We start from the raw sequence: 12,795 nt of genomic DNA, 5'->3' as shown, positions 1-12,795 counted from the left end.
ATAAAGCCACGAGCACAGCTTTTGGCTGTGATCGACTCCGGGACGGCAGCAAGATGTACCATCTTGCTTAAACGCTCAGCAAAAACAAGAATACCATTATTCTTATGGGTGACTTCAAAGAATCCGAGGACGAAGTTCATAGATACGGACTGCCAGCACTCTGCCGGAAAAGGCAGAGGATGTAACGGAGCACGGGATGAAGCACTGGGCACGGGATGAAGCACTGGGGTTTCTTGTTGACAAACTTCTCAAGCACGTATGTGCTTGTGGACGAACACATACTGGCGTGGCCAGTAGAAGTCGGAACTTATCGTGAGAAATGTCTTCTCCCGTCCACGATGACCACTTTTTGGTGCATCGTGGTACTCATACATGATGCGTAATCGCAGATCATTATGGGTAGGGATGATGACACGAGGTGTGTCGCCAGCAATGGCTGAACAATACAATTAACCGTTGCGCGTTGTATATCTATCTGTTGAGGATCGATACAACTTCGACAACCCTTCTAAGGATTGTTGGGATGGATCTCTTAGGTAATCCATCAACCCTGTAAGAGCCTTATCTTCATGTTAAGCTCTTCTAACGTCGTCATTTAATGTTGACATCGGAACACTTATTATTGCAACAGTGATCTTATGGTCACTGTTGCGCAGCCAGCTCAAAATAGGGCCGGCGCGAAAGGGCATCAGCGACAACGCTTAGTCGTCTTGATTTATACTCCACGGAGAAGTTATACTCCGCAAAGGAAGACAACCATCTCGCCATTCTATGCGAGAGGTGTGGACTGCTTATGGCCGTGCGTAAAGACGCATGGTCCGTATATTCAATGAACGGTCTATCTTCCAAGAGGTAGACCCTAACTTAGCCAGTGCGTATTTCATGGCAAGGAGTTCCTTATCATACACTAAATAGTTGCGTTCGCTGGTTGAAATTGACGCGATTGAAAATAGACGACGCGCTCTGCGCCGTCTGTGACATATTGCGTTAACGCACAGCCGAATGCAAAATCGCTGGCGTCAGGGACGACATGAAAAGGTCGATCTCGGTCTGCAATCGCCAGGATTGGCGATTGCATCCAGCTTTTCTTAATATCATCGAAGGAAAGCTGACAATCAGGGTTCCATGACAACTTTACGTTTTTTCTTCAACAAAGAAGAAAGATATACTGTCATTTTAGCACAAGTACGTGAGTACTTGTGCAAAAATGCCGCTAAACGAGGAACTGTTTTAGTCCCTTACATCGACTGGTACAAGCCAGTCGGTGATCGCCTTGATCTTTTTCTGAATCGCGGCATTCACCGTGTTTACCCACGATGCACCCAAGAAGAGGTATTTCGCTTGCAGCGAATATACATTTCTGCATGCAACTTGTGCTTACGCATAAGGGTAAGAACCTTTCGGACGTGGATACGATGAACTTCAACATCCGGCGTTCCGTTCATGGGTCTGCTATGAACGAAGTCGTCATCATAATAGCTCGGTACAAAATCCCGCCCCGATCTCAATAGATTGGTTACACGTTTGTCAAATGTCGCAGGGGCATTACTAAACCCCTGTGGCATGACTAGCCACTCCCATAGCATACTACTTGGGGGTGATTACTGCTGTGAGCGGAATATCTTGTTCACGCACAAGGATCTGATAGAATCCATCCAGCAGATTCATTGACGAAAAGATAGTACTCTTTGACATGCCATCAATGATTACATATTTTCGTGGTATCGGCGTTTGAGCCGGTACAGTTGCAGTATTCAGTTTATTGAATGCATGCACTATCCGCCAACCTCCTGTTGCATTGCGCACACAGAAGGTTGTAGAGCTATGTGGGAAAGTTGATTCCCTCACATGGCCCGCTGCTAAGCATTCGGCAAAGAATTTGTCGATCGCTATTACTTGTTCACGACGCAACGGCAATTGATTCATACCACAGTATTTCGAACCTGGGATAAGGTCGATTTCGTGTCGAGTGCCTTTGTCGTTAGGCAACTCGCACGGTACTGATTCAGGGAAGACATCCTAAAATTCAACTAAATCTTTATGCATATGGGTTGTTTTCAAAGACTCCCAGGATCGGGACGTAAAACGTATAATCCGAATCTTCTCATTCAGGACACTTTCGTTTATCGATGAGCTATTGAGAATCCGTTCGTTCTCAAGAAATACGATTGCCGACCGAATATTGGCCACGTTGTCGTCATCTGTGACAAGTAGGCAGATCTGCTTGACTTTACTACTACGCAGATCAGCAAAAACCGTTTCGATTATAGCGTTGGCAATCGAGTTATCTCCGAAGTTAACTTCGGAGGCGCTAATAGATCAAGTGTATAAGCGCCTACACTTGATCCATTGTTTACTAAGACATTGATTGTCTCAGTTTCTTCTTTGGAACTTATTTCCAAAGGTACCTGGGAACCTTAGACCACAGGTTTCCGGGGACTTCTTCTCTCAGAAATTATTTGGTGAATATCCTCCCCAACATCCTCTAGCTGTGGTTGCGCTACCACAGCGATATCCTTCACGATCGACTCTCCAGTCGAGCAAGGACTTTCGCACTCTCTCTTATAGACGGGCGTTCCAAATTCTCTTGGATGTTGCTTTTCAAGAAAGCATCCTTGTTTCGTACCTCTTAACTTATTCGAGTGGTTGAACTTCGACGCTGCCTGTGCTTGTGCACTTCCGTCAATAACTATGTCCACGTCACAATAGCGGACCTTCGATGTTGCATTTGCTCGTGCACAGCCGTCGGGATCTAACTCCACAATGTGCTGGGTATTCACACTGAGGTCTTGTGCAGTCATGCTAACGACCGAACCACAAGTGAGGCCATCGCACTCACTCGTACGACATCCACACGCCTGTAACGCTCAAAGACGTTCATTAGTTGGCCATGATGAACGAGAGACAATTATTAAATTGTTCTAGAAGGGACAACAGCATTGTGAAGCGAACCACCTGCTGACTTGCCGTATTCCCAAGCCTGCGTACGGAAGAATATGCACTAAGATGCACAAGGTCATGGTTTTGAGCACCATTATCTATCTCCAACTTCCAAGCTCTTTGCTTTAAAGTGACTTGGAAAGGATAGTTCAAGCACTTATGGCTTCGCTTACTTGAATTTTCGGGACGGTCTGGGTCATGATGGGATACCAGCATTCTTGTATTTAAAAAAATCTTTACTTGCACTTCGTTCTAGGACGGTTCCAACTTTTCTAAACCGCGCAAAAAAGTCAATGGAAAGCCGTCAGATAACGCCGCAGTTGGTGATCGTGCACGGAGAGTTTGGCGTTGATCTATGTAATGCAATGTGATACGCTGTAATTCAGAAATTAAATTGACTAAAAACTGCATGAAGTGAGTTTAGAAATTCTCTTCCTAAAATGTGGTTTTACTCTTTTTAAACCCATACGGCAATTTTTCGTTCAATAGTAGTAATTGTCCCGTCCTATCCTATATATTGATGTTTTGTCCTCTTTTTTAGCGCTCAGACTCATGTTTACGAGGAACTTTGCCACACTATTTCTTTCGCCTCTTTAAACATCACAACGACACATGTCACATTATCGGTCGACCGCTGATGAAAAATGGCATACTCAATAAGCGCCTACACAAAGAAAAACGAGAGAGAATCGCGCCATTAATCCACCACAAGCATCATCTAGCACAATCCACTCACTCACACACCTCAACAGCCCGTTGCACATCTTTCAATTCGACAAGTTTTCGACGAACAAAATCCACAGCTTCTTGATCTTTCAACACATCATACAATCCGTCACTTGCGAGCATCACAAACTCGCACTCGTCTGTTAATTCCGTGACGGTAAACTCTGGCGTCGGAATCACTAATGGACCTTTTAAAATATCGTTGGGATTCACCGGTAATTCCTGCGAATTGTACTCGTTCCGTGCTTTCGTGTCAATGTCATCGACCAAAGGCTCGACGAGATCAAACGACTTGAAAGGGGCGTCGCCAAAGGCACGCGAGACGGCCAATTCGCCCATAATACGTCCGTGAATCACAAAGCCGCCAGTCTCTCGAATCCGCTGCGCTTCGTCCGTTCGACTGGGTTTATGATCATTTGAAAGTCGTTCAGCTGTGCCATTGCGACTCAAGACAGTGCGCGAGTCTCCAACGTTGGCCACAAAGAGATACTTGCCCGCCACAAAGACTGTCGTGGCCGTGCTTCCAGCTTGCGGACGATCCGAGGTCCTTAAAAATTCTTCATCCGTACGTTCAAACGCATTGGTCAAGCGCTTCATGATGATTGATTGCAATTCCTCAATTGTCATTGTTAGTAAAGGTTTCAATTCACTCGTGTGCATGAAAAACGCGGTAATGAGGCTATGGTGGAGCACGTCACTCAAAAACGAAGATGCTTCGTCACCGCCATGGCCGTCATAGACAGCAAAGAATGACTGGGGATGCAATCCCAAACGACTTAATGGTTCAATACACAAGTCTTGAATAATCGTATGCGCGTCTTCCATATGTTTACGAGCGCCCATGTCGGCATGCGCTCCAAAGTCAAACCGATTGACAGTTAAACACGTTTGTGCCACGAGTAAATCGTCGCCAATTTCCAGTCGATAGGGTTCTTGATAACTTCCCACGAGTTTCATAAATGTCCCATTCGTCGAGTTTAAATCAATCAAATAAAATTGATTCGTCAATTCATCAAACCAAATTGCAGCATGTTTTCGAGAGAGTTCCCCATCACTTGTATGGATTTGATTCTCCGCAGATCGACCAATTCCTGCACCTTCTTGTGTAATCACAAACTCCGTGCCAGCTAATTTGCCACTTAATGCCGAGACCGTAAGACTTGGCAATTCTTCGTGAAACGATGTAACAAGAAAATCCGATTTTCCAACTCGAAATGCCACGTGAGGCTCGAGAGGCCATTGCATACGATCGCCCATATTTTCGTCATTTGCTTGGGTTTCCACGGGACTTAACCGCACAAACGTGTCCCCATTTGCTTGGTCGCCATTGACTAAATAGAAACGCCCGTGACTATACAGCACACGTGCGTGGTCGGTCTCTGCAAGGAGTGTATCGGCAGGTATACTTGCAATATTCTCACAAGTTTGGCCAATACCGCCTCCTTTCTCATCAAACGTAAAGCTTGTGACGGTATCTTCTTCGGTAAACGCCGTCATTTTAAGCACCACGTGGGTCCATGTGTGTTCGAGATACAAAGGCACTGGATCGTCTTCGACTTGGTCAGTAGCGAGATGATCGTCTATTTTGACCGATTCAGGCACGGAAGGCATTTCTTTCGAGTCATAAAGCTTGTCGTTTTCAACAATCGCGTTGCTGCTAGACGCATTATTGCCGGTAGGAGTACTATCGTTCTCCTTTGTCGGTGGTACATAGCTCCCGATACTGCTAGTATTGGAGCGAAGAAGGCGATGAACGCCTGATGTGCGGGCCCGTTGGAAAGAACTCGCTAATCGGACATCGGATTCTACGTGTTACAACGCGTATTAGTGTCTAAAGTCGCATCATGGCACGAAAAAGGACTGCAACATGGCCACGTACGTGGCGGTTCTAATCGCAAATGAGTCGAACGTCGACGATCCGGGTCATTCTCGTGTTTCCGTACCACTACAAACCACACGATATTGTCACAAAGGAAGAGAGTGTGCTTTAAATGGCCACACGATGTCACGTGCCTTGCATCTTGAGCGTCTGGACATCCTGCGCGTCCGCCATGGCGCGTCTTCTAGCGTGATGTTCTCGGTATTAAATCTACTCGTGGCAACACGAGAGATTCGGCGGTTTGATACTGAATCTTGCAATACGTTGCAAAGAATTGGCACTTGCGTACTAAACGCGCCCCACGAGGCGTAACAACGAGCCAAAGAAGAGTTGCAAGGTCTGCCAAGGGGCGAGGATGTCTCTGCCACTGCGGAACGAGATCGGACGCACTTGGTGTACATCACATCAGTCGGTTGTTTTTATTTTTTTTAAAGAAAACCTTTCAATCTATATATTAATTTGTTTTTCACGAACAATGAAAAATTCGCAATTTAAATACAAATTTACAGGAATACAATCGCCAAAAGTATAAATTAATTTGAATTCCATTTTGACAGACATCCGTAGGTTTACACACAACCATGGACAAACTTTTGAGGGACATTAAAATTGGTCAGGACTCGTAAGTCGCTCAATAGTATGAAGCGTCCGTAAATCGAGAATCTTTGGTCCGATAAAACGAAGACGCGTCATGATTGCTACTATCCCCTCGTCGGCGGGGTGCACCAGATGCCTCAAACTCGCTAAAGCCGCTGCTTTGAAAACTCGGGTCGCCATTGTAGTGGCTCTGGTCGTAATTACTATTCGTGGCCGCAAAACTCTCGTCGCCCATATATCTGCTCTCATCTGCCGTGGACATGCGGTATTCTGTCTGGCCGGACGCTTGAAAGCGCGTTTGGCCGTGATAATCACTTGCTGACGTCGATCGCGAGTCTTTGGGTTCAAAAAACGACTCGTCCAAAGACAAATCCGGTCGCTTTGTCGTCTTTTTCGACCCTTTTTGACCCATTCCATGCCATCCATTCGACAGATCTTGAATCGAATCGCCCCCAAAATCGCTCTCGTCCTCGGAAGCAAGATCCTCTCGATGTCGACTGTCATACTTTGATTGAAAGTGATTCCCCGAGTGACCAGAGCTATACATACTTTGACCATAAAACGACGACGACTGGGACGAGTATTGCGAATACTGACTCGTACCGTGTGAAGAATTTGTTTGCGCCATTGGTGGCAAGGACATTTGAGAATGCGCTAAAGCGATTTGGCTTCGTGGTGTCAACATGTCGAGGTTTGGATCATTGTACGTAAGTCGACCTCCATCGTGATCGTAAGGCTCCTGATCGAATTGGCTATTGCCAGGATTTGGCGGGTAATTGTCGTCACTAAACCCTGTTGGCGACATGTTGTGATTCTGATGATAATTTGCCGCCACTGTTGACGCTTGAGCCACGCCTTGAGTGTGATCGTGACGTCCTCTTTCAAGACCAGGGTCGTCGTCTTGGACCAGTTGATTGGTTTTCTTGTATACAAAGAGGGCGACCAGTAACACAAGCGCAATCGCGCCTGCCATCATTAAACCAAGCATTAACGTATTTGATGCAGTACTCGTGGCATTCGATGCTGCATCAGCTAATACGGACGCCGCGGCCGACGGCGATCCAGACGACGAAGATGATCGCGACGTATCTGCTTCTTGCTTTGAATCCGTACCATTGTCGGATAAATTGTCTTGTTTCGTAGTCTTGTCACTTGTTTTACTTGTCTTTAAATCGACTGTATTTGATTCGAGAGTCTCTTGAATCGTACTGGCATCCTTCTTCGTAGGAGGTTTCAAAGTCTGTTGGGTCTCGTTTAAATCACTTTTAGAGCCTACACTGGCATCGTCGTCCGATCCAGACTCGGGATCGATGATTTGTTTCCTCACTTTTAAAGAAATTGATTTCGGTGGTGCATTTGGCACGGGTTTCGACTCCTCTGGCTTGATTTCAACTTCAGTTGGAGGACTGGAGGTTGGCTTGTCAAAATTAGCATTGCTGTCAGCCGTGGGGATGGCGTCGGACACAGGCGCTGTCTGTTGAAGAAGTGGGGACCTTGTAAACGTAACCTCCGTGGTCTCGTCCTTTGGCTTTACCACACCAGTCGCTTTGTCTCGATTGGCGTCGCGCTTTGCAGGATCGACGGGTTTGTTAACAGGTAAAGGTTTGTCGGTAGCATCTACGTCCTTATTATTCACTCCCGGGGAAGCACTTGTCAAAGGCGCCCGTGTACTTGGTGCGTCGGTTGGTTTTAAAACCTCGGGCGTCGGTGTCGAGGGCTCTGCTGGTTCCGACGAGTCCGACGATGCATTCTGGTCAAGCAACCATGGCCGTTCTGGTCGTTGCGTCGCCAACGTTGGAACACGTCCATTATTGAGATCCTCTTTAAAATTCAAGACCGTTTCTGGATCCCCATCGCGACTTTGCACTGCAAAAATCTGTGCATTGGCCTGTGAATTCATGAGCAGTACCACCAGCACGAATCTGAGCCACCGTCGGTGGACCTGCATTGTCCAGCCTCCGGAGCCCGAAGCGTCACGCCAGCGCAACTTTCCTGGAATCTGCGCTGAAGGTTCGATAAAAACAGCTCTATTGTTCCCTGCACCAAAGTCTTGCGTAACCCTCTTGCCGGAATCAATAGCAGTCCACTTACTTGCCACTATCAATTCAAAACGAGGTTGATCACGTGACAAGGCAAACTGTAGGAGTCGTTATTTTGAGCTTGTGCGGCACTGTGCCTTTAGCCGCATAAGAGTCAGATGTAAAAAACTCGCGAGTTGCCCGTGTCATGCACACACATGTCTTGGTTCTGCACCGACGTTCTTGGAAAAAGCAATCATCGAGAACAGCTGTCGGCGCCAGTCTCGACCAATTGATACATACGGCAAGCGGCGGAATATCCGATCGCGTGATTTGTGCGTATTTGGCGTGAAACTTGGTCGCTCTCTGAGCTCGATTGGCGGCCCATTCAGTCGGTTTAGTCGGGAGGGGTGTGCAGTGCATTCTATATTGATAGAAACATTTGCTAAGATTCGTTCTTATTCCAGCTGACGGCTTTACGACAGACGCACGATATGGCAACTCTAGCGTAAAACTACATAACCTATAGATATTATCATTATATTTCACTTGGATTATTCGAGGTCCCTTACTCCAGCTCGCGTCCCCGTAGATTTCTCTTTTATGAAGCCAAAGCCTGGTAATATAGGCGATAAAGTTTAGCTTTGACCAAAAAAATAGTCATTCGCGCTAACGATCGGGACTGTTTATATTTAATAAAAAATGCTTACAGGAAACTGTGTTTGTATTTGTCAGGATAGCCTGCTATGTTATGGCTCAGCTGCGACATATAGGACGCACTGCAGCCAACGAGCTTACAATCGCACGAATTGTAAGCCTACGGACTCGGGACTATTGCGCCATATAAAGTTCAAGCATGAACAATCCAATATATGTGCATTATCGCGATTGTCTTCTGTGTGTTTGCGTGTTGACAACTTTGTCTTGCGTTAATTCTCTTTCAACATGCGACTATGTTACATACTGGTTACAGTCGAGGCTGTTTCCTCGTAGGAATAGTTTACCCAATAATTGTAAGCAGAGAAATAGTTGTTTTGACAGGGAAAAAATGATGCGTCTTTCACGAAGCTGGCTCACATACCCAGCTAGAATTTATGTGACGAGCAAAATCTGATATGCTGTAGAATTTTTGCTTGAAGCTCTAGATGTTGAGAATGTTTCACATTTGATTGAGCCAGACAAAATTTACCTTTCATTTGAAGTAGAAAAATGAAATGAACAGAAGAGCCTGTCTTAAGAAAATCCCGAGTTAATTAATAAGATTCTTAAATTATTCATTTAACTTCGTCGTTAATCGAGCACATTTAATGATTAATAAACCTTTGTAATTTAATTATTAAATGCAATTTGAGGTCCCTTTTTTTAAATTTATTATTCATATAATTTTTCTTGATGAAAAAAATCAGATACTGTAAAATAATTGAAAGCACTAAACACGTCTGAAGAAATCTCGTATGTGTAACGGGGTGTATCGTTACATGAAATTAACACTTAAAGGCTGTTAATTAATATATTATCTAAAACGTAGAGAATATTTGGAGGATATTACTCTATGTAGTTATGTTCAAAATTCTTATCCATAAATAGGTATAGACCATTTTATCTATTTCGCAGACTAATCAGCTGTAGAGATAAACAAAAGAGAGATACAGATAAGATCAGATAAGTATTCAATTGCATGTTTAGTATTAGATTATAATTAGGTTTGCATTTACAAGATAGATAGAAGAGATACTTACTTATATTAATACAGTTTTCATTTAACCCTCTTTAAGTTAGTTGCCTTAAAGAGAAGTCTTCCTCTGCACGTACTAGTGTACGTGAAATAATGTAGGGCACCACTTGCAACTGAGGCAGTGCGAAATGGACTTGTACTGAAGCAGTTCAAGTCGTAGTGCCCCGTTACAGTATGTCAGGCTGAGCGATTTGGTTTGTGCGGATTGCTCCAACGCTGTCCTTCATCTGCTGTACGGACTTGAGAAAACCCAGCGCGCCGCCATCCTGTTGCAGCCAGATTGTCTCAAGCAACTCGAGTGCTTTCTGAGCATCTACGACAGCGATTCCTGCTCGTCCTCAGGCTGAGTCGGGAGGTGGTCCTCAATGATTTCATCCACGTCTGGAATGTATGATGTGATCCGCTCGGTAGGATAGTCTAGCAGGTTGCGGATGTTCATCACGATAGGATACCTGAAGCGTCTAATCTGATGTTCCATCTCCACCATGACTTCATTGTCAAGGCACTGCTCCTCTAGGACTGGTGCAGCATCAGCTGGTTCTGACCGGATGTTGCAATGCCGGTAACAGTTATGGATGGTCTCAATGCGGACATCGTTAGACCAAGTTGAGACTGACACCTAGATAGCATGAAAGATGTTTATCTTTGCCGGCTCAACGACACCATTGTCGAGATCCTGAAGGAGCATACGGGAGAAGCTGCGCCTAGTAGGCTTTGAGGTTGCGTAGGATACCCTGGTCGCACGGCTGAAGCTTCGACGTCATGTTGGGCGAAATATAGTAGATTGTCGTGTTGCGAATTGCGATTCGCTGCGACAGATCAGCAAGCAGGACGTGTGCACTGCAGTTGTCCAGGATCAGCAGCACCTTGCGGTTTGCCATTCTCCCATCGAAGTCCCTCAGTCACTCCAAGATGATAATTTGTGTTATCTAGGCCTTCTTGTTGCTGCGATACTGATAGCCAAGGTTCTGGAGATTGACATGGCGGGAGCAGCGAGAAGTGGCGTAGTGCCAATGATCCATAGGGGCCTCTGTCGGACCCATCACCATTGCAGTAGACAGTCACATTTATTCCTTGTTTGCTTTCACCCCTTCAGCTCCCTGTTGCAAGCGAAGTGTCAGCTTGAAACAGAAGAGTTGCATTAGCCACCAGATAACAAAATTTGGTGTCCTTCGCAGAGTGCTTACCTGCATCCGATAGAACAAGCCAGTCTCACCCATGTTGTAGATATTCTTCCATTTATACTAATTGAGGACCTCGCATAAGGGAGAAAGCGCATCCTCCTCATCAACCATGTCCATCGCGCCGCTCTCTCCGAACTGCGATAGGCGCGGATTCCATTCAGAGCTATATAGGATTCCAGCCATCCGTTGGAAAGCTGAAATAGTTCATGTCCTGGACAAAGAAGGTCCAAAATCCGCTCTGCATGTTCACGGGCAACGTCTCCGCTAAGACTGATACGATCCGAATGGGCATTAAACCAAGCCAGCAGAGCTGATTCCATCAGTGAATACATTACTGCTGTCTTCTGAAAGTCGAAGATGGTCTGCCTTCTTCTTCGGCGTGCTGGAGACCGTCGCCTGGCTGACCCCCAGCTGATATTTGTCCTGAAGTCAATTGACAAGCTGTGCCTAGATCAGTGCGGGATTCTATGTGTAATGTTTGCAGAGAGCCACACGGACATCGTCCGTCATTGTGGCGTGCTCCTCCCAGAGGCATTGTTGATGCGCTGCTGAGTTCTTCTTGGGGATTGTGGGAGAGGCCTTTCTTTTATAACCACATCCCTCCAAAAAAGCGAAATAATTAATTTATCTGTGGGATACTACACCTGTCTAAAATTCTAAACTTTTTAAATTTATCAGGAAAGGGCGTCCCAACATTATTAATTTAGACAGGTTATACTGTAGTCGTTATTCAAAAATAGTCACAAATCTGAGTATTGTTATTTAATATTTCTCAATTGAAACGTATGATGTTAGCATACTCGCCGCTATCGACGTGTACACGCCCGTCGAAAGGTCGGTGAAAATATACTCGTCTTGTTCCACGAGACGGAAGAGTCATGCCGGTAACCTCCCAGATGGGAAGGCTTTTTATAAATCTTATACACGATTTGCGTTCGACAAGTCTCATTTTAAATAGCTGAGCTTCTAACGCGATAGTGTCATAAAAATCATTTTCCAAGTCTGAGCATCTTCACAAAAAGATGCATGATACTAGCTAGACTCATTCACGGTCTCAATTGCCAACCCTACTAAAGCATGGGCTATTTGCGCACGTACAAGCACTAAATAGCTCATGGCGTAAGTAATCAAGCGTTTGCGGGCCAAGACTTTTAAGGGGACTAAATAATCATGACGGGGCATATATTAAAGCCCACTCGCGCCCACCTATTATTTGCTGCCTGATTACTATTGCTCAAAGAGCGCATCCGCAGCGACAGGACCTTCCATGAAGAATTAAGCAACTTGGAACGAAAAATCGAGGAAATAAGAGCCTACAGAATTCATAGTATCATTCTCCTGATCGAATAAAGAATCCGTACCATATGAAGTGCCGAAAACCATATTTTTTATGGCTGTGCCAAATCGAAATTGTGCACTGCAATTTGCCAGAGTAGCAACCATGCAACGGAATATAAAATTGTAATGGGGCATACTTCGGTTGAAGTGTACAATTCACAACACACCTTTTGCTATTAAGAACTTAGATAATAAATAAAGGGGAATGTTATTTCCACCCCACCATTTCGTTATTTCCACCCCATGCAAAAAAATACCGTCGCTGCCAACTTGATTCCGATTAGCCAATCAGAAGCATTATGTATAACGCTTCGCATATTTATTTATATGGGCGGAAAAAGACAAATAAGGGGTGGAAAAAATAATGACGGGTGGAAA

The 12,795-nt window shown here is 45.2% G+C and overlaps 2 protein-coding genes across 2 annotated transcripts; both read right to left on the bottom strand.

Moving 5' to 3' along the window:
- Positions 1-3,315: 3,315 nt before the first annotated feature.
- On the bottom strand, positions 3,316-5,946 carry CCR75_005886 (uncharacterized protein; the record flags this gene model as incomplete). Its single annotated transcript, XM_067963960.1, has 4 exons — positions 3,316-3,604; positions 3,685-5,471; positions 5,546-5,611; positions 5,676-5,946. 4 exons carry the CDS (start codon positions 5,944-5,946, stop codon positions 3,497-3,499), a joined length of 2,232 nt encoding a protein of 743 aa, XP_067818981.1. The 3' UTR covers positions 3,316-3,496.
- Positions 5,947-6,176: 230 nt separating this feature from the next.
- Positions 6,177-8,090, bottom strand: CCR75_005887 (uncharacterized protein; the record flags this gene model as incomplete). The annotated part of the gene is made up of 1 exon (XM_067963961.1): positions 6,177-8,090. One exon carries the CDS (start codon positions 8,088-8,090, stop codon positions 6,177-6,179), a length of 1,914 nt encoding a protein of 637 aa, XP_067818982.1.
- Between the last annotated feature and the right edge of the window lie 4,705 nt (positions 8,091-12,795).

This window comes from Bremia lactucae, linkage group LG6, assembly GCF_004359215.1.
Source record: "Bremia lactucae strain SF5 linkage group LG6, whole genome shotgun sequence".
Lineage (NCBI taxonomy): Eukaryota > Oomycota > Peronosporomycetes > Peronosporales > Peronosporaceae > Bremia > Bremia lactucae.
Note: the sequence above shows the minus strand (reverse complement) of the source record. Positions and strands in the feature narration are given on the sequence as shown.